Genomic DNA, 22,677 nt, shown 5'->3' with positions numbered 1-22,677 from the left:
TCTCGCGATTTAAAGAAAAAATACTGTGCTTATTAAGTTGAATTGATTATGTTTGAGATATCATTTTCAAATTACATTTTTACCATTTTTTAGTTTTTCACATTGGTTCACTATTGTAACTCTTCAGAAAATTTGTAGTCAGTCAAAAAAAAAAAAAGTTTTATCCTTAATTTTGAGTAATAGATTGTACTACTAGTTCCAAATCTCTCATTCCTTACCAGAGATGAAAAGTGAAATAATAAAACAAAAAATAGACGAGCTATTATGCTTATAATAATTAGAGAAATAATTATAATTATAGTAGTGGTAATTAAACACGATGATATTTTAAAATTATCTTAATAATTCTTGTATGATTTTTAATTGCACAGTGCGGTGAAATCTAAGTTGATCATAATTAGTTAAAAAGTAAATCCTAATCACGCTAGTGATTAGTGATTTCTAGGACTTTTCTAAGGACTGAAGCGCCTATAAACAGATTTGCAGCGCCCTTCTCCCCAATCCTCAGCACAATGATATTTATTATTCTACACATAGGGTGGAAATTGTTTATTTTTAAAAGCGTTCAATAATAATAATAATAATAATAATAATAATAATAATAATAATAATAATAATAATAATAATAATAATAATAATAATAATAATAATAATGATAATAATAATATGAAATTGAGTCTTACTTGCATATATTAAAATTTTAAAAAAAATGGCTCAATCTATGTAGATAAGCTTGTTTCTTAATTCTCTTTTCCCCCGAAGTTCAACTTATAACAATGCTACTGTTAGTACACAACTTACGAAGAAATATGCTTAAACATAATTATGTCTACATGGTTTCTACAAATATAGAAACAAGTGAAGCAGATGACCAGTTAAAAAAAAAGCTTTAAATTAACAATTGTATCAAATGTCATTGATTTTTATTTTTTATGTATTTTACAATCTTAAAAAGTCTTTATATAGAACAAACTGAAGAAGGCATCTTTAAAATGTTAATACATGTCTTGTAACTTATATTCTGTTCTTCGTATTTTATATAAAAGCAAATGTGCTTATTTGAAGTATTTAAATCAAAATTGAAGAATATAGTTAAAAAAATCATTCTTAGTCAATTGTGTTACATTGGATAATAGTAAACTTTATTATAAATTTCATATTTATACAAAATCTTCCATTATTTATAAAAAATATTCTTAATTATTTATTAGATATTTCATGTGATGGGATTGATAAAGTACTTCTATAGTTAAATAAAGGTCTGTGTTGAAATTCAGATAAATTGTTTAAAAAGATGACAGAGATGAATTACCTTTTATTCATCTAATCCTCTCTAATTACTTAAAGCTATTAATAAAATAAATGAGTGAAACTATTGCCTTCGCAAGTTTAATAAACATGAAAGCAAGTAACATACATACTCTTTTCGAAACCAATTAAATTTTGCGTGTATTACGGTAAGTCTCAAAACTAGATTAGGTATTATACTATAATCTAAACACAATATTCAATTTAACATGTTAGATCAAGTATTATGTTTAGATTGCAAAGAAATATTTCGTTATAATAATATTTTTACTTAATCATCATGCGTTATAGAAACTTTCGCAAGATGTGGAAGTCATAAGTGGCTCTAAATACTTTTGAAAAGTCGAACTGTGAAATAATTTTACTAACTTTTCCTGATTTATAACTTTTCATTGCTTTTTTCTTCATCTTCTACATATGTTATGTACTACTCACAGGGTTGGAGCACTATTTCTTCAGAGGTACAAGAGAAACAATGGAAAGAAAAGTATGAACTGTTTACAAAAAGAAACAAGAGTGAGTATTTATTAACTCCCCCATGTTGAAATCGAATGGAAATACCCAAAAGCCTGAAGCAAGCTCTACAGAATGAAACTGAATGTGATTCAAATCCCTACGAAACCCTACCTAGTTTATTACCAATAAAGAAAGTTTCTCACAGTGATCATTTTTTAAATGTCTTCAAATGTAACTGTCCTTGTATATCCTTTCAAAGAATACATAGAGAGAAATATTAAGGATAGTTCTTATATCATACAATTTTCACAATATTAAAATGTAGAACTTACCTTCACTTAGAACAATTCGAAATATTATTGGCTATTTTTAAACTTTTGTATTAATAAATGTTTAGAAAAAAAAATACGAATAATTTCAAGGTATTAAATCCTGCCAATTTCTGACTTTTTCATATTTATAAACTTGATTTTAATTAATAATTTTCAATTTATATAGTTGTTGTTCCGTGCACAATGGAATGAGTAAAGGATTTCTCTTTTAGCAAACTATATCGAGTAAGGTTTACGATGCAAATCAGTTTCTTATCTCAGTTTGTAACATAAACTTACATGAAACAAATTTACAAGTAATAGCAATGATTGATAAGCCTTGTTAAAAATTCATATCATTTAATTAAAATCTGAAAACTTTTCCGAAAGTTATCACGGAATACATATAAACCCACAAACAAGTTTGTTTAGCTCTTGTATGTCGAATGAAAGGAAGTTTGATGGAGGAATTGCAAACATCATTCGCTTTGAGAAAAAAAAATTAATAGAAAAAATTAGGACATTCGTAGTGAAGAAATAAGAATTTCAAGTTACTCTTTATTTCAACCTAATAAACTAAAATTTCCAATATTACCCCCCCCTTTTTTTTTTAGTCAAAAAGCAAATTCGAATGGATTTCACAAAGTGTTAAATGCATCATATAAGTGAGAGAATGAAATAAAATGTATACATTTTGCCATCTTAAAAGAAAAACAATAACAATTCTATGCACAATACCTAAAAATTCTCTTTAATATTGTATTTTTTAAACACCTCATTTTCTTATATTTTGTAACTTTTTTTTCTTCAATTCACAATATAGTTTCCAAAAGACAAACAAATACAAAAAGATAAAGTACAGTATATAATTAAATGATATAATTTAATTTAATTTATATATTCTGTGGCGCCCATAAAAGAATCTATTAAATGCATAAACTGGACACCCTTATTAATCCTTTGCATACCAGTGACATGTGGATGTAATGAAAATATATCCCTAATTAAGGGTCACATTAATCGTGGAGATGCTGAAATTTGTTAGTGGATGCAAGGCAAGACTTAGTTCTACTATTTCTTCTTAGGTGGCAGCACCTTACTAACAAAAGGTGCCTCCCCTCCAAAAAAAAAGTGTTGTCTCAATAGATGGCATGCTTAAAGGAACATTCAATCACAACACGTATGTGTTTGTTTTGACGATAAACAGTTAGCTACTTCAAGATCTATTTCTAGATCGGAAAAGAAAAACGTTTTTTTCTTTTATCTCCGGTCAGTGTTGCCAGCCTGAAGCAGCATAAAATCCCTTTAGAACATCAGAATTTCCTTTTTTCAGTCCAAATGTACCGCAATGTAAATAATTGTTTTTATCAATAATGTGAATGCTCTCCTCACGCGCGCATAATAACTATGCCCTATATAACGGTCTAGACAGTCTTTTGACAATAAGTGAAACCGGTATTACAGAACGTACATAGGAAAATGACACCTGGAACGTAAGGGGTTAACAGAACTGGATTTTTTTCTACTTTTTAGTACAATTTTTTTTAATATCATCATTTCCCATAAGACAATCAGTCTAAACATATTCTAAGTTTAAGTTGTGTTCCCTTATCAGAAGTTTTTTTTTTTTTTTTTTTTTAAATTTGGCGTAATTAACATTCAGAACCTAGCTTGCAATTGATGAAGTATTGCCTTGATATCGCAGAGAAGCTTGCATGAGAAAATTCAATCGAATTTGGATCAATAGCAAATTATGAAATATTATTAGAATTTGACTCAAACAAATAGAAAAAAAAAATTGAATAAAATCGTGTAGAAAACGAAAAAAAGAAAGGATATACATGGAAACTTATTTTTTGTACATAATATTACTAACAAATCCATGACACAAACCTTAAGTGTTCAGCTTTAATATGTTTTGTGTGCCTACTTCTTCAGGGGTTAGAGCAACAAAGCAAAGATAGCATGGATCGACAATGGACTGATAAAAGCGAACAGTTTCAACAACGTCAAAGATGTAAGTTTAAATAAATATTGACAACGCTACCTCTATGCTGTGAAGCAATTGCTATTATTATCTTTTTTCTTTCTCAAAATATTCTATTACTATATCGATTCTTATTTTTTTTTTGGAAAGTATATTTACTTTTCCTTTTTATAAAACAAAAAATTAATATTTCCCATTTTTAACGGGAAACGCTTATTGGCATTGCAATCATAAGGCAAAACTACATAAGTTTTTTTTTTTGTGTGTGTGACATTTTTTTTCCTTGAAAAATAACTTTTCATATGCTTATTTAATTACTTGGCATTCCTTATTCTACTTTGCTGAAAACAAAACAAACAAACAAACAAAAATATGTTTGTAATCAATATAATCACTTTATTGCAAACTTGCATATTTTTTTTCTCTATCTATATTTTAGCTATATATTTAAGCTTTGTTTTGAGCAAAATGCTTCATTAATATTTTCAACTACAAAAAAGTTTTTATAAGAAAATAAAGCGTACACTAAATTAAGAGAAAAATATTTTCAGAGTTGTCCTTCATTAAAAGATTTTTTTTTTTCATTTAACATTCTTCGGTCGCTCTAGGAATCAAATATCTAGTTTCTGAACTTTGTAATTTTTTTTACTACACAATTTTATCAGAGATTTTAAGATTGATTGCACAATATCCGGAGTGAGATGTAGAGAAATATTATTAAATACAACATATAGATTATATTGTTCACAAAGAAATGTAATAAAAATAAAGAATCTAATAAAAAAAATACAATTAAGATTACACTTTAGCATGTAGCAGAGCAAAAGTAATTTGTAGAAGAGTAATTATGCATCAGTCACTTAAACTAGAAGCTTCTGCGCATTGTAGAGAGATTCTTCATGAGCTGGTAAAGTATTTTGAAGCTTTTTTTTTCTTCTTTCTTTTCTTCCATCTTGTTCTTCGATTTTATGTTTACTGATCTTAACTTTGACCCTAACATTGTTTATACTAAATTAACCTCGGATTTGAATTATCACTAGCTCAATCTCTGATGTGCTTTGTACTACTACGTGTACTACTACTTTGCAATCTCTGATGTTCAAACTAACAACAAAGTTACTTATGTGTCTATCGTTAAGATTACGCACTAGAAAAGTGTTGGGACAAATTTCAATGAAAGTTTAAATATTTACATATCTAGCTTTTATCTATGCCATATGTATCCATCTAAAACTATCATGACACTTACTAGAAAAAAAAATATTGATTTTAACGTCCCTCAGCTACGTCCTATAGGCCAAATATGACGGGTGATATGCATATGAGTGAACGATAATGGAAGAATTTGAAGATTGAAAAAGTGGAAGAAAACAGGGAATCTTTATACTGGAGATTAGCTTCTTTAATTATTGTGCTCCCCACATATACTAAAATTTCACTAGAATTTCAACATAAAAATAATTTAACATTTCCAAGTTTGTATCATAATACCATCTGGATAAATTGAATTGATTAAATCCTTCTACGATAATATGGAAAAACAGCCGATGTTTAAGCACTTTTTACGCTGCAATATATATATATATATATATATATTTTTTGGTGATATCTTATGTCTGGAACATTGATTGCAGTGCCACACCCTAGAGGAAACGTTATCAATTAATTCGATCCAGATCAAACCATATAGAACAGGATAGTTATCAACCTTTAATTTCTCTTCCTTTATTTAAATATACTAATACTAAAATACTTGTATGAATAAAGTGTTTCATGTGAAGTTCTAAGCAATAGTAGTTATATGCAATACCTAAATTACAGTATATAAACATATTTAATCACTAAATGCCTACAACCTCTTTGCAGTTCTCGAAGGCTACTACTATATAACTCTGGAACAAAAACTTTACAGATGCTATAGTGATTTTATAGTATAGCAACTTGGATGAACCTTCTCAGATTAGCGTAAAGATTAAAGTCATAAATTCCGCTAGATAAATTGAATTAATACGCATTCTTCTATAATTTACCATCTTGACTTAAAATAGTGAACTGGAATCTTGAACAATTAACATCTCAGTTTATTTCAAGCACAGTGGTCTGGCTGGTAAGAATATCTATGCCTCTGTTAGATTAGATAACACGTTATATTTTAGCTTCTTAGATGATTTATCGTTCATTATAAATAAGAAAAAAAAAGCATAATTTCAGTGCAATTGAAATATCTACGAGAATAGATTTACGAGTTCCACTAAAAAGAGATATCCTTTATACATTTATTTTATACTACTTTGCTTCCACTAAAATATTAATCAAAGCATTTAATCTGAGTAGCATTGTAAGAAAGTGCAGTGGATAAGAGCTTTGCTCTCAATTTTTATTAATTTTTTATTATTTGCAATTCATTACTTTTGACAATTTTATTGTTTGTTACAATCTTAATACACTGTTTTTCAATTTTAATATATTCATGCGCCGCTTATCCTTCCTTATTACATTAACAATGTGATAAACAATTATATTTAAAACAGGCAAATTCGGCCATTTTGGCACGTGCCATTTTAGTACTTATGCTTACTTCAAACAATTTATATTTAAAACAAATTTAGTGAAGCAGTCCACAAGGCTCTAAGGCTGGGACTTCCTTTATAAATCTCCCGTCAGGGAGATAACTGAACTGAAAGTGCAGTAAAACAATTTTCTTCCACTTCTTCGAATAGACAATAAATGTTGAACAATTTTTAATTCAATGCGTCTAGCTTGAAATAAAGAATTCTTTTTGTTCCTATAAATTAAAACTTTCACATGAGTAATACTTTCAAGCATTTTTTTCAAACATTTGCTTTCCTGGGCAATCTGTGGATTTGAATTTACTAATCATTTTACTTCAAAAGTTATTCTACAACATAACTGTTATACATTAAAAATATATTAACTATGGTTGATATGACACTTGTGGAGTATTTATATAATTGTAATTTCAATAGGTGCTTTTTGTGATATTAAATAAATATGATAATTACTTAATATACATATCCAGTATATACACAGACTGTATTGAAAATATCACTATGAGCAAATTGAAAGTGGGAGTCTAAAGAATAAAGAGTAGTTATTTTTACATTTTTTAATGAAGGTAAAACCAAATGTAACGTTTGGAGAGCAACTCTCGTTAGAAATTAGAAAGTACCGGTACTAAAAAAAAGAAGTGGTTAAATTTTTCTTAGATTATGTTTACAACTGACTATGATAAACATATAACTATTACGTTGTGTCATTATAAATGATCATGATTCATTCTCAGCTGCAAACAAACTGTCCAAAAATTTTACCACTTAACTTCAAAGTACTTTCTAAGTTCAAGGAATTATGTTCTCCAAAATTTAACTTTTCGTTTCCTTTCACAGATATTTTAAAGGGTTATATTTTTATTTCTTTTAGTGGTACGAATTTTGTTTTTTAAAATGACGTTTAAGAGTTCTCATGAAATAACCTTAACAATGAGTAAAATTTGAAATCCTTATATATGGATATTATTCTGTGAATGTATAGTTGATTTGGTATTATACCATAATGTTACCTTAGATCCATTTATTTACATTTCACTTCACATCAAAAACAGCGGTAAACAAAATCTGTATGGATTGTGGATTGCCATTATGGAAATGCGTTATAATGCCAGTAAGGTTGGTTTAATCAATCTAGTCAAATATTATGAAACAGTGATTGTTTAAATATTAAAAGAAGTTTTATTGCTTATTCCCAAGACTCTTTTTTATCTTCCATTAACAATATCGTAACTTTTCTAGAAGATGCAAGAAGCACAAGTAATAAGGAGCATTTTAAAGGACTTGATCGCTGTACATCGAATTATGATGCAGTTTTACTATACGGATCCACAGATTGTACAAGACCCTGAAAAATTTAGGAAAGTCTTTAATTCGCCCATTTTATGTCGAGAACAGAACCCAACAAACCCCTGCGGGGCTTCTAACTCATTCCTACTCCTACTGCTACCCCTACTCTTACTCCTACTTCTACTACTACTTATACTATGGATCCGTGTAGTAAAACTGAACGCGAATTATTTCTTAAACAAAACTGACTAGCTTTAGTTCTGCTGCAGGAAAAAAAACACACTAATAAATCTTTCCTGTGTTTAATCGGAATTGTTGTAATTTGTATTAAGAACCGATTTCTATATCAATGCTATTCTTCCGTCTTATTTTCAGTCTACATAAAAAATCTCGTCCTCAAAGACTTCCTAACTAGAACTGTATATATTTACGCACATATTACTCATGCCAGCAACAACTGTTTCGTTCACTTCGGAAATTTTGACCTTATCATCCACATGATATTTACTTACATGTAGGATCAATTAAAAGTACATTCCTTCTTATAATAATTTTGGTATCAGTAATTTCTGAATAAAATGACAAATGAAAATAAAGTATTTTACGCTTTAAATTAAGTCATGTTCTTCAAGACAGGATTCATATTTTCTACAATTCATTCGAAACTCATTGAGAAAAGAAAATTTGTACATAGAAATATAATTCTGAATGTGGCTGTATTAATTGTGAAGTTTTTTACGTGCCAAAGTAATATATTTTAAAAGACACTGTGTAAGATAGAAAAATAAACCATAAAAAAACTGTGGGGATATTTCCTATATTATTTCTTTCTTACCCTATACATGCAAGCAAAAAAAAATCTTAGTTGTAGTTACGTTTGAATTTTGGTTGTTTGTAAATACTGACATGACAACGTGATTTTGACAGCTGCCGTGAAATGGGGGTTGGATATACTTTGCAGCTGCAAGAAAGCGATTTGGCTAGCTAGGTCTTGACTTTAGAAAAACGCTCATTAAGATATGTAGAATGAGAAAGGAGTGAGGAGCCCACACAGTCAGTGGCGGCTCGTGAGGGAAGTCATATCGGTAAAAATGACAATTTTATCGCTAAAAACTAAGGGAGGAAAAATAACATATTCTCCTAATTCCTGTATACATAAGGTAAGTTTTCTATCTTTGAATAAAATTTTAAGTTTTACCAATGCCAATGTGATTTTCCTCAAGAACCGCCACTGCGACAAGTATGTATATTAATGTACAGTAAAGGTATCATTTTTCCTCTTTCCTCTTTACAGAACTAACCTCTATTTCAGATACTTAAGGAATTGTATTGAGTGAATTTTTGTAAAGTAATTTCAATTTATATTTGAGTGATTGCAACAATTACTCGTAGAAATCATCTAGTCTTTGTCATTTAGTGCATATGGTTCAATATGAATAATAATTATTGATTAATGTGAGTTTGTTAAGAATTACTGAGTATATGCTTTGTGTCGTTAGCCAAGCTGCCCAAGTGGTTCGGCGAGCGCCCAGGCAAGAAGAAGGGTGACCCTGAAACCCCTGAGGAGGAGGAGATCAAAGCAGCCGAAGATTTGGATTTGGATGAACCGCTCTTGCCACCAGAGCCTGAGCCTGAGGAGGAGGAAGAAGCCGTTGAAGAAGAGGAGGAGGAAGAAGAAGAAGAAGAGGAGGAGGAGGAAGAAGAATAAAGTAAGTACACCTTCATTTAGAAGCAGAGACAAAATTTCTGTTTAAAGCTAACTGAAGGCATAGCTTCCAATGAAACTTGGCGGAAGTCGATAACTTAAAAAAATGTACTCTCATGATCAAAAATCCCCGAACTCATGGGGTTGACGCGTACAAATTCAGAATTCACGCTTACTCAACCTTACCTACACGAAGTAAGCATGATGTTGAGAGAGTGCAAATTTCAAATCATGATGTGTATGTGTCAGGTCGAATGAGCGCGAAGTCCAAATCATGATGTGAGCGTGAGGTCGACTGAGCAAGAATTCCAACTTATGGCGTAAGTGAGAGGTCGAGTGAGTGTAATGTTGCATTTTTTTTATGTGACAGTGATGCCGAAATCATATTGTGAGCGTGAGGTTGAGTCAGCGTGATATCAAACTGGTGAGTAAGTTTTAGGTTGAAATAATACTGTAAGTGTGAGGTCGAATAAATGTGATGTTGGATTGATGATATAAGCTTGAAGTTTTGCAATGTTAGTCCAAGTGAAACCTTTGCGCATGATAGTACTCTCTACCGTTGTTGCTAATGTTTTCCCACTGCGATATCAGGCAACGGATACATCACTTGAAGAGTTTATATAGATGTGTGAATACAGATAATATCCCACCTTTTATTCAATTCCCATAAATATGAGGATCGTACGGGAACAGATTAAAACTCTAGATTAGGTGGGCCTGGGGCTTTTAATGGCGCATTGTTAGTTGTGAGATAACCTTCCTTATTAGGGACTATGCTAGTTAGCCTTGATCTTTAGTAGCAATGATGCTAATATGTTCGCGTATTAAGGATCAACGATTTCTTTATGTCCACAGGGATCAAAGAATATAATTTTTAAAGTAGCTTCCACTAAGTTTTATAAAATTAGCTCTAAGCATATAATCTGTAGGAGTTGTATAGGGTAACTCAAATAAAGCATTGAATCGAAAATTAGAGGTAGAATCGTGTTCACGAATGTCAATTATTCACATTGGATGGACGCAGGCCTAGTAGTCAGCATTCTTGTCTTCCAATCGTGAGAGTCCGAGTTAATTTTAAACCTTGCAACCAGCTTTTATGACAGATTTTCCGAGGTTTATTTCCAAAATTTATACTTTTAAATATATTCCCTGGCCGATTTCCTTTCTCATTGCAGCCGTTGTTGTTACATTGTTTGTTGCTAATACCATAATTCCATTGGAAGCCTTTCTTACAATCACATGCATCCAAACAGATGACCTAAAACTAAAAACTCCTGACGCAATAGTCCTCAGGGGACAAGGGTCTACCAACTGAGTCGTGGCACATATACCCTTGGATTGATTTGTGGTCAGGACATCGGCTTCTCTCGCCGTTAATGCTGCCTTTTCAGACCTGAGCTCGCTACATTTTCTTTCATGTAGCTCCCCAATTTTTCTCACAACGCTGGATAGACGCCGCATTAGCAACACTATCTGATGAGTAGGAACGGTCACATGTTTTCTCTGACCCAGGTCCGCCACTGCTTGACTGCACTGATCTCATGACAAGCAGTATTCCAGTAAGGTCAGTAGTTGGTTGTAAATAGATTAACCTATAATAGAGAGTTTTTTTAAAAATGAAAGCGTAATTTCAAATTGTTTTGAACATGACTGTATATAAGATATAGGAACATGAGCAATCAGAGAAGAATGATTATATTTACACCACACAGTTTCCAACTTTCAATATTTGGAAACTACAATAACACCTCCCCAGATAGCACAGAAATTTTTTTTAAAATGTTTAAAAATTTGCAAAGGCAAACTAAAAAGTTTGCAAAAAACTTGCCTTTTCAAATGAGAAAATTTGCCGAAAGTTCAATGCAAATAACGAAGTTGACGCTGGCTGAATTTGCAGCAAAGTTGCCTCAGAAAATGAAAACATCTGCCAATACAAACGAAATGTTTGCGACTGCACAGCAAGAAAGTTTGCCAGGACTTTGCTGCAAATATTTTGTGCAAATTTTCTTTGACAAAATTTCCGAAAATGAGCTGATAAATTTGATGAAAATATTAAAAGGTTTGCAGCAACATTGCAGAAAGTGTTTTCACGATCGCAAGATCATGTTTGCTGCAAAATTATAAATTGAAACCTAACTATATAGAAACATCAAAATTTTTATAATGTGGATCCGTCTTTTCGTAGTGGCAAGCATTAAACATCTTTAGCTACTTGCCAAAGATAAGGAACTTACGAACGATAAACGCACAGACAAAGGATATCGCAATTTATCTACTTACTCAACGATAATATCCCTGTACTTACTCTCACACACATTCACAAAATAAAGTCAGGCTGCCTGGGTCAATAAAAACATCTGATAAGAGACCAGTGAGTTTATTCTGGAGTCCTCTGGTGCATTGTTTTTTCTCGATTCTCACTTCCCGCTTGTTTTGTCACAGTTGATGTAGCGCAGTGAATTGTGGGTACGATGCGCGCGCACTCGGTAATATCATCACATATTTGCTTTCAGCAAGTTTTTTACAGAGTAGCAAACTGTTTGCGACAGCATACTTTCAATGCTATATTTTCAAAAAAATGCAAGTTAATTGCAGTGGTGAATTTATTTTTACAAATCAGCGAAAATTTGCAGACCATATTGAAAGCTTTTAATAAATATTAAGAAATTTTGCCTTCGCAAACTTTCAGATTGTTTGCTCCACTAAATGAAGCAAAAATTTGCCGCAAGTATTCGTGCTATCTGGATCTGATAAGGGCTTCACAGGCCTTGATCTGTCCTGTACGATACGACTCTATATATAATACTGTACAGGGTGTTAGGAAACAACACCAAAAAGTCTCACCTTACACGCAAACATAAAGAAGAAAAGACTATTATGGATGTATAAATGCGTTATTTAGAAGTTACAGTCGGAACGCTGTGAAAAGAGTCGTAACCTGAGAAGAAATGTTGGATGAAGGTCAGATAAAAGAGGTACTTTCTGCATATATTCCATATAATCTATCAGTGGGTTGTAACGTGTTTACGTCTCCTAGTTAATAATTTAACAATAAGCTGAGTCCAACACGGCCTTCGAATGGTGTATACTACGAAAAACTATCACGACTATCATTATCATATATGTATACGTGTGTGTGTGTTTTTACGTGAGGATTCATTTGAATTGTATTGGCCAGTGCAAATCACACTGGTAGGAATTTTACTCCGCCTGAAACGTGAAAAACTTTTGACAGTTCTCCATTTTAGAGAATAGAATGTTTGTAATATGAAATTGTATAACAGAGGATAATAACTAGAGGTAAATCTTTGATATGGTTATATACAAGTGGTTCCCAACCTTTTTTGACTGACAACTCACTTTATTGAACGGCCAGGTGTGTCGTGACACACCTACTTGATTTTTTATTAATAATAATATAAATTATGTAAGCCCATAAGTTCCTACTGAGGATTGTTTCTGTTGCTGGAGGCGCTAACTGGCACAGTCTGTCTCAGTAATTGATTCTATTAAATGCTTAGTTGATTTTTAAATTCTAAAATCTCGTGATTGCACGATGGGATTGCATGATACGCCAGTATGTCACGACACACCGGTTGGCAACCACTTTACAATGCGGTACTGCTAAATCCTAGAACAGTGTTATATTTGTTTTTGACAGTAGCCTCAATATCAGTTGTGGTAATGAGCTTTGTTAGTTCGTGTTAATTTTCTATTGTGAATAATATTAATGATATTGAGTACCGGTACAATGCTGTTTTTTTTTTTTTTTTAATTTTATTTTTTTGCCTATTGATTTACATGATTTTTTTTTGTTTTCTTTAAAATGAGCTGAAATTTTAATTATATGATTTTACTAATTTTTTCTTCAGCTCTAGTTAAATGTCCCTTGGGTTCTCAAACATAAATTTGCATTTTATACAAATGTTCAAATTATATGTTACAAAATCTAATTTTCACGAAGTAAGAGAACTTTAAATACAAGGTGCGCCCATCAGTAAACCGAACTTTTTTTTTTTTTTCAAAAAAATAGACAACTTCCTTTAACATATTACCGTAGTAAGATAACATTAGAAAAAGTTATATCCGAGTTTTCCATTAGTGCTTCTTCAACCGGTTTCGTGCAGTTTGTATCTTAGCGAGCCTCCGACAGGTGTAGATAATGTAAAATTGTCGTACGAAACATGAGTATCGAAATAAGAACAACGTTCTAACATTAATTTTTGTTACCAATTGGATAAATCTTTTACCGAAACATTGTAGAGGATATCGAGAATGTATGGTAAATCAGTGTTATCAAGAATCTAGGTGTATCAATGGTACAATCGTTTCAAGCTGTACCACAGACAAAACGGACTAGAACGTCAAGGAGTGAGGAAACTTTGTACACTCGTGAGCTGATAGACAAGTAACTAGGCAGCAACTGCCATCCATGCCTCTAATAATCGAAGAAAACTGTAGGTTAATTTTAACCAAGGACCTGAAAATGATGAAAGTGTATGCTTGTTTTGCGATTCTTGCGTTGAAATAACAGCAAAAATATAATAGAAAAGAGTGGTATTAGGATTTGGTATGTACTGTAGTACAGGACAACTTAATTGTATAGCGTGTAGTAGATGAAACCTGAGTTTACAGAATGACCCAAAAACAAAACGTTAAAGTACTTTTTGTGTATAAATACCTCACTAAACGTTCCGTAACAACACTAAATCACTCACCATATTCTTCGGACTTATCGAATATTGATTGTTTACTTTTAACGAAGTTCAAGATGACCACGAAAGGGCAAAAGTCTGAAAACACTACAGATAAAATCAAATGTTACGCGAATTTTGCGAACGCTTACGGTCAATGACTATCAACAATCCTTTGAAGACCTGTACAAATACTGGACAAAGTATGTTTACCTTCTCTGGTAATTATTTTGAAGGAGATAAATTCATTTGAGGATAAATACTTGTTTTCTTTCAACAAAAAAATCGGTTTCTTTACGGACGTACCTTGTAGATTTGCAAACGAAACGAATAAAATAAAACCATTAGAATTCCAGTTCATTTCAAAGAAAACATAAAAAAAAATCCCCATATAAATCAATGAACTAAAAACAAAGATGGCGCGGGTATTCAACTCTCTTAACATAAAATTATGAATTGTTGATGTTTGATAATTTTTGTATTGCTCTCGAAAATTAAACAAAAGAAATACGGTATGATTTACTTTTAAATAAACATATGCTTCGCACTAACTTTGTAATCACAACAAAAAATATTTTGAAGTAAAACGTTACCATTTTTTTCTTTTCTTTTCTAGGATCCAAATAATCAAAACGTGAATAAAAAATACCACCTATCGTCTGATGATTATACAACATGTCTAGCAGCATCACAAAGAAGTTTTCACCAGAGTATTGTTTCATCTGCATCAACAATGAAATATGCATATAAAATCATTATATTCACATTATCATTAGAAAAATTATATATATAAAAAAATGGCCAATACTTACTATATTAAGAAATCTATGCTGTTTTATTTATTTATTTATTTATTTTTCAATCACATAGATGTATAACAGGCCTTTTCACATGCTAAAAAAAATCATAGCTGACTGTTACTTATTCATTTCTGGTGTGAAATGTAATAAAACAATTTTATTAACTCACAATATTTTGTTGACCACGCTATGGCTTTCTTCAGCATGAATTATTTATAATTACGATTATAATTATTTATGAAAGGAATATTACTATTATTATTATTATTATATATAAATATCTGTTCTGTATTCTTACTGGAACTCCAACTTTTTATTCTGCTTACAAGAACTTTAGAGCAGGTTTAAGATATTTGTAATGCGACCTTCTCCTCCCTGTCAAATTTTGAAAGCATTTCTCTCTCTCTCTCTCTCTCTCTCTCTCTCTGTCTATCTGTCTGTTTCTTTCATTAACAGGTAGTAATAATAGTGTTGCTATAGCTGGAGGGCAGTTTCCCCAGCCAGCTGCCTTTCACCTATACGACATTAGATATCATAGTATTTAAAAAAAAATTGCTTCTAAAATTTGACACAACTATTTCAGTTCCTCCTTATCTCTGTACTGTGTGTTAAAAAAAATTACTTTTTTTGGAGAGTGTAGCACGTGCTGTTCGCACATTTTATTTCATGTTTGTAACTTATTTTACAAGGAAGATTAAAAAGAAGAAAAAGGGAAAAATTTTTATTAACGTTAAATAATACAATGTTACTCGACTGAGCTTCGACATCAGTGAGGTCACGGGAGTAAAGGGACACTCTTTGCTGCCAAAATAACTGTCCAGCTTAACTTATTTCTTTATAAAGAGATTGCAAGCACCTCACTCAGAAACTGACATCTTTTGAAGCGAGCCATCCAGATTTCTTTTGTTTTATTTGATTACTCTGTGGTGTGGCCAAGATCTACTTCTTCCCCTTTTTAAAAATAATGTCGCACGGGAACTCTTGGCTGAACAAATAAAGTTAGCTTTTTAAATGGTGTTATAACAATTGTGTATCATTTTTCACATATTCCCAGTTATCCTAGATGAATATGACATTTCAAATATACACGAATATTACTTCTTTTTAATATATCAATGCGTTTAGAAGTAATAACAGTCATTACAAGGAATAATTGAATTAAATAATTAATTGGAATTCTGAGAAGAACTTGTTTAGCATAAAGATACGAAACAAAATAGTTATATATTCCACAAATTTTTACGAAGATATTTATAATAAAATATATCAATGTTTTATCCATGTTTTCTATTTATTTTAACTGGCGTTTTAAAGATGACTTACTATATTTATCGTCGGAGTTACAATAAAAATGAGATGAAATCTTTTAGTTTTACGTTCCACGGTTGTGCCGGTTAGGCCAAAGGGGACGATGATGATTAGAAACGAATGAGATGGTTGAGTGAAGAAAGTGGGAGAAAACGGGAGATCTGCAAGAAAACCCACGCATACGTGTTTGTCCACCACAAAGTTCACTTGGCGGGAGCTGGGATCGAACCAGGGACCCCATGCACCAGAGGTGAGTGCTCTACCATACATTATAATATTTTGTTTTATCAGTATGTAACAATTAGAACATTATTGTAATGTTAAGTTTAATCCAAATGTAAAATTTTAACTGACGTCTTACGTTAATTTCATGTTTATTTTAAGAAAATACTCGAAACTTCACTCTATTTGAAAACCTTCTCTCTATTCATGGTGTTACCACTTAACTTTATTTCTATTGCCTTTCTTATTAACTAGGAGACCCATTCATAGATATAAAAGGTTAATAGGAGATGCAACAGAAATAGTTAAGTCCTTATTTCTACTGCTCTTTTTATTAACTAGCAAAACCACTCGTAGATATAAAAGGTCAATATGTATGCAATAGAAACAGCTAAATGATAACATTATGAGTAAATTGAAGTGTTTCAAATTGAGTAAAATTTGGAACATCCTATTAAAATAAATGCAAAATTACTTTAAGAAAACATATAATATTCTAAGTTTGAACTAGACGTTATTAACAAAGTTCTAATTTTTACATACTGAGAAAAAAATAACACAACAACTGAATTTATTAATTAATTTATTTGCCTGTTTTCTATACAATTGACATTATTCCTGAGTACGCATACAGTTACCAAACTTACAAAGTAATGATATTCATGCTTTGAACAAGAATCTTATAAATACAGAAATACTTTAATAAAAAAACACTTTTTATACAGACATATATTCTTAGCATAATTAATACAGAAGGAAATTTGTATCTTATTCCTATAAAACTCATTGAGAAAGTAATAACATTTATTTACTAAGAAGTTAACAAGTTGCGACTTACTTACAGAATATGTTTTATTTTGTATTAGAAACTCAGGTGACATATATATTTTAAGATTATATATTTGTGTTACAGTTTCGACTATATAACATAGCCTTCCTCAGACACATTATGAGAGAAATATCCAATTTTGACAGCTTATATACAATCTGAATGCAAGACACAGAGGACGTGTATTGCATTCAGATTGTATATAAGCTGTCAAAATTGGATATTTCTCTCATAATGTGTCTGAGGAAGGCTATGTTATATAGCCGAAACTGTAACACAAATATATAATCTTAAAAATATATATATATACTGCTTTGGTCAGTTGGAGTTTTATTAGTAATCTTGAATTTTTCAAAGCTGCAATGAATAATTTACAAAGTCAGGTAAGTTACTGAAAATTCTCGTACATTTTAAATATAATCTTTTTTTCAGAAAACGAGAAATTTTGCAGAAGTATTATTCTAATGTTTATAAATAAATGTTTATTACTTAAAATAAATAAGATAAATTTGAATAAATAAACAAGGGAATGATAAATCCTTTTGTCGTCGACAAATAGAATTCTAAAAGTTTTTGGCGTATAACAATAACTTTATCAAGACTGTAGGTCATCTTTGAAATGTTAGTTCAAAATAAATAAAACACAGACGGAATATCAACATTTTAATTTATTTAATAACAAATTATCTGTTTGTTCATAGTTTAGCTTTCTTTTATGCGCTGAGGCTATGTGAAACACAAGGTTATATTTGCAATATGAAATTTAAATGTCACATATTTCCAACGGGAATTAAAATCCAGAACTACACAAGCAAAATCACACATGCAAATTATTCACTTACTTGGTAGTAGAGGAACAGATATGCACTTAAAAAAATTAAAATAGGTGTGTTAGTAGTTAATTGAAATGAAACTATTAGTTTAATGTCCCACTTTTATGGCTTTTAGACCGCCAGGTGGGCTTTGTGGTGGACAAACACTGTATGAGAGAGTTTTTTTTTTGGAATTTTCCCGTTTCCTCCCACTTTTGTTGGTTCACTATTGTCATCCATTTTAACACCACTGTCTCCCTTATCCCTGGTGGATAATCGTGGGACGTTAAACTTCCTTAACCCTCCAGTGCGTGGTTTTGCCATTTGGCTACGTTTCATACATCTTGCTATAACCTCAATAGTACAACTCCAAACGGCTATATCATGCATTTACTATGCTCTACTGTGATTCTAATTATAATTTTTCCCATTAGATATCATGTACTTGAATTTTGGTAATATAAACACTAAATGATAATATAAAAAGAAACAATAATTTCAAAAATTCACGCACTGTAGGGTTAAAAATAAACTTTAAGGCTCAAACTATGACAGACAAATTTAAGTGATTCAATTCAACTCAATTATGAAAGAAGTAATGAATGAAGAGTGGGAAAAAGCAATAGCGGCTCTTGAGGGTAGTCGCATCGTTAACAATTTCAATTTTATTGCTACAAACTAAGGGAAAAAACTTTACCTAATGTTCTAATGCTTCTATATAAGAATTAGCAAATAAAGTAGCCTTTCTTTCCTTAGGTTGTTGATAACATGTGACTCCCGTAGAAAGTCGCCTCTGAGTAAGTGGTTATTAAAAGAATTAATGGAATAAAGAGAGTGGAAAGGAACAGTAGAATCTTAAAAAAAAAATAAAAAAATAAAAAAAAAATATCTATGTTGCTTACAGCCAGAGATGCAATGCTAGAATTTTAGGTAATATATGCTAGACCGTTTTCAAAAATATACCCTATATCCATCCCCATATACGCTTGTTCTTTTATAAATTTAAGGTGAGTATACCTGGAGTATAAAATATTATGTTGGTATACGCCATATACTCCTATGTATGCTCCATTACATCCCTGCCTATAACAAGTCCACACAGTCTGAATGATGTGTCACAGTATGGTCAGACATTGTAAAATAAATAAATAAATAAATAAATAAAATAAAAAAAAATAAAAAAAACCGAGGAAATGAACGAAGTCATATTACTTACGCAATATAAATTTTAATTGTCGTTTATGGAATCTGCATACTATAAAATTGTATGTTTCAACTTGTATGTTCTACGATTCTTGATAAGAAATGATAATAACAGCGATTACGATCCGCAAACAAACAGTTAACCTCTTACCGCATGCCGTGCCATATATGGCACATACCCCTTTTTCACTTTAGCTTTTTTGTGATTTATCAAAGGCACCAAATGACTGTTTTGTCTGCTGTGTGAGATATTGACGTGTATGAATAAGAGATTTTGGTGTAATCTGGCATGTTCTTTGTGAGTTGTAAATCTGTCATATATGGCACTTACTTATTTCTCGTCGGAATTAAGTGAAAAATCTAAAATTCAAGTTTTAATTCATTTTTCAAGTTTCCATATGAGGATTTCCAACACTGATTATTATTTTTTTTCGCTAAGTATGCTCCAAAGGATTTTACCATAGAAAAACTTAAATCTTTCATTTTAATGTCTTACGATCATGCTCTTCAGACTGAGAGAGACGGATGACTAAGGCAAATGAATGATGATGGAAGAATCGGTAGAATGAGAATGAGGGAGTACCTCGATGAAACCCACGGACATGATGTTGTTCCACCATAAACTCACTTGGCTGGAGTTCGAATCAGGGATCCCCCGCACCAGAGGTAAACTGCTCTACCACTGAACCACTATGCCCACAACTCATAGAAAATACATGAGAAATGCTTATAAGAAGCTGTGCAGCCACACTTCTGATGGGAAAGAACCTGTGATAAGAAACTGAGAAGTCAACATCGGAGCTTCTTTTCAAGTTCCTATTCCAATATTTATCCAATTTGATGAAGGAGAACTGGAAAATTCTAGGCAAATAATTATCTTTTCCAGCTCCAGGATTTAATCAAAAAACATTAACGGTTAACTTTTTATCTACAATAACTTTTCTTAAAGGATGTTACAAAAATGATCTAATGTAAACGTGTACTTGCTAATACTCTCTGAATACAATGCTAATAATAAAAGAAACGTCAAAATGTCTCAGATAATTAACAAAGATTAAAAAATTATTAAAAGACATTGTTCTCAGAATTTGTAAAAGACTATTATTTCCAGGACATTTTCTTAAATGAAAAACATATGTCAAAGAGAAATAATATCCAAAATAAAATAGAGAACACACGGAAAAATAATTTCGGTTTTAAGTCAGAATGGCAGTAAAAGGAGAAATAAATTTGTAAGGCACATTTGGCCATAATCATATACTATATTGTACATATACCAATGCATGTTATGTGCTACAGTCATCACTTTATCCTTCAATATAGTCGCAAGGTGACTGAGACATTTGTCTAGTCATGAGAAGAGCTTGTCGCTGCAACTTTCGTAAAATATAGTCTTGAGTGTTGAGCCAGCGTTTAACTGCTGCATTGACACCTTCGCCATTTTGGAATCTGTGCCCTCCAAGATTTCTTTCAAGGGCGGGAAAAGAGGTTACTCATTGGGCTCGAGATCAGGGTTGTATGGTGGATGTTCCACTCCCATCGAAACTCTCGCAACAGTTCTTGAATGCCAGAAGCAGTGTGTGCGGTCGAGTATTATCGAAATATTTTTCTAATGCTACATAGTGTCCAACGTCAGTCATACGACGGCGTCTCCAAAAATAAGGTTACAAGGCAGTGACGATGTCAAATATTGGTGCAACGCTGATTCAACAGTTAAGACATCACAGTTTACGAAGGTGGCATCGACAAGCTTGTCTCATGGTAAGATAAATACTTCAATCGTCTTGGCAACTATGTTGGCAAATTCAGTGTTGACTATAGCACACAATGTGCACTGGTTTATGTACAACATAAAATTTGATTACTGTCAAACATGCTTTGTAAACTTACTTTTGCGATGCCCCTCCTATCTTCAGCCTGGCTGATTATAATACGACTCTGCATTTCAAGATGATGGCACTCACTGGGACGCTTACGGCTACTTTTCTGCCATTTACCCTTTTTTTTTCTTTTCTATTGTTTCTTTCTTAACTTCCTATCTGATGAAGCATTTAGCGAAAGATTATTATTGAATACTTTTTATAGAACGTCCAAATTGTGCTATGCGCAAATTCGGAAAAATTTTATAAAACATCTATCCAACATCTGCCAATAGATATCAGATAAAAATTGTGAGACAGCAACAAATGTTTTTTCATATGGATTCAGCATGCCAAGAATAGCTTCTATTTCTGTACCTTTATCCTTTTGTTGAAATCGAAAATTGTCAATTCTACTACTACAATATTGATCAACATAGAGGGTAGTCAGACGGAACTACTGCCATATACAGAAGCGTGGAGCCAGATTAAAGTTGGACGTAGGATCCATAACCTTATTTTATCAGAAGAAAATTGTGAAGAAATGAGTACTGAATTTTGTTTTATGAAAATGTATGTAAAATATCCTGGAGCTACTTTAGTCCTCAACATATTTTAGCCAAATAGGTATATTTTATATTCGTCTCTAAAGGGATCTCTTAGATAGGATTCCCATAGAAACTAAACTCCTGGCATAATAGCCCTTAGGGACCAAGGCCTCACACCTTTGGTGTGGTGTGGTCAGCATATCAGCTCCCCTCACTGTTAATACTGGCTTCCTAGATAAGAGTTCGCTACTTCTTTCTTTTAAAGAGCTCCTCAATCGTCCTCACAAAGCTGAGTGAATGCCGTAATTTTAACACCATCTGGTGAGTGGGAACGGCCAGTCAGTGATGCTATTCAGTCGGTTCGCTAGAACCGGTTGTTAAAATATTTCGAGATCCCAGAACCGTTTATTATACCCAGACATAACAATGAAGTTTTTAGAAATTCTTACAGCTACAGGGTTAAACATATGATCTCTCAGAACACGGTATAAGCGTTTATTTCTTAATCTCAAATGCTCAGATATCACATATCAGGAATGAGAACTGGGTTCAAATTTACATTCATGGTTATATTGAATCTAGAGGTGAAGATTATTTACCATACATTGGAAACGCATATATACCATTATCAAGAATTGACGATCCATTGCTGGATTACGGTCTTTCCAATACTTTTTGACAACCATCTATCTTGGATAATTCGTTTCCAAGATATTCGCAGTGCTATCTAATTTCATCACACCACTTTGTATTAGGATACTACGTAGGTCCCTATTTG

The 22,677-nt window shown here is 31.8% G+C and overlaps 1 protein-coding gene across 2 annotated transcripts in view; it reads left to right on the top strand.

The window, feature by feature from the left end:
* up (Troponin T, skeletal muscle) overlaps positions 1 to 16,144 on the top strand; it is a 38,962-nt gene extending 22,818 nt beyond the window's left edge. The window contains exons 9-11 of one of the 2 annotated variants that reach the window (XM_081737820.1): positions 4,014 to 4,092; positions 9,419 to 9,628; positions 14,935 to 16,144. In XM_081737820.1, the coding sequence (XP_081593946.1) occupies positions 4,014 to 4,092; positions 9,419 to 9,627 (288 nt within the window). In that variant the 3' untranslated portion in view covers position 9,628; positions 14,935 to 16,144. Of the gene's footprint in view, positions 1 to 1,745; positions 1,825 to 4,013; positions 4,093 to 9,418; positions 9,629 to 14,934 lie in introns of both variants that reach the window. The other variant, XM_081737821.1, reaches the window with a different exon arrangement.
* Positions 16,145 to 22,677: the final 6,533 nt, after the last annotated feature.

The sequence above is a fragment of the Thermobia domestica genome, chromosome 14 (genome assembly GCF_964235325.1).
Source record: "Thermobia domestica chromosome 14, izTheDome1.hap1.1, whole genome shotgun sequence".
Lineage (NCBI taxonomy): Eukaryota > Metazoa > Arthropoda > Insecta > Zygentoma > Lepismatidae > Thermobia > Thermobia domestica.
This window is presented reverse-complemented; position numbering and strand designations above follow the sequence as displayed.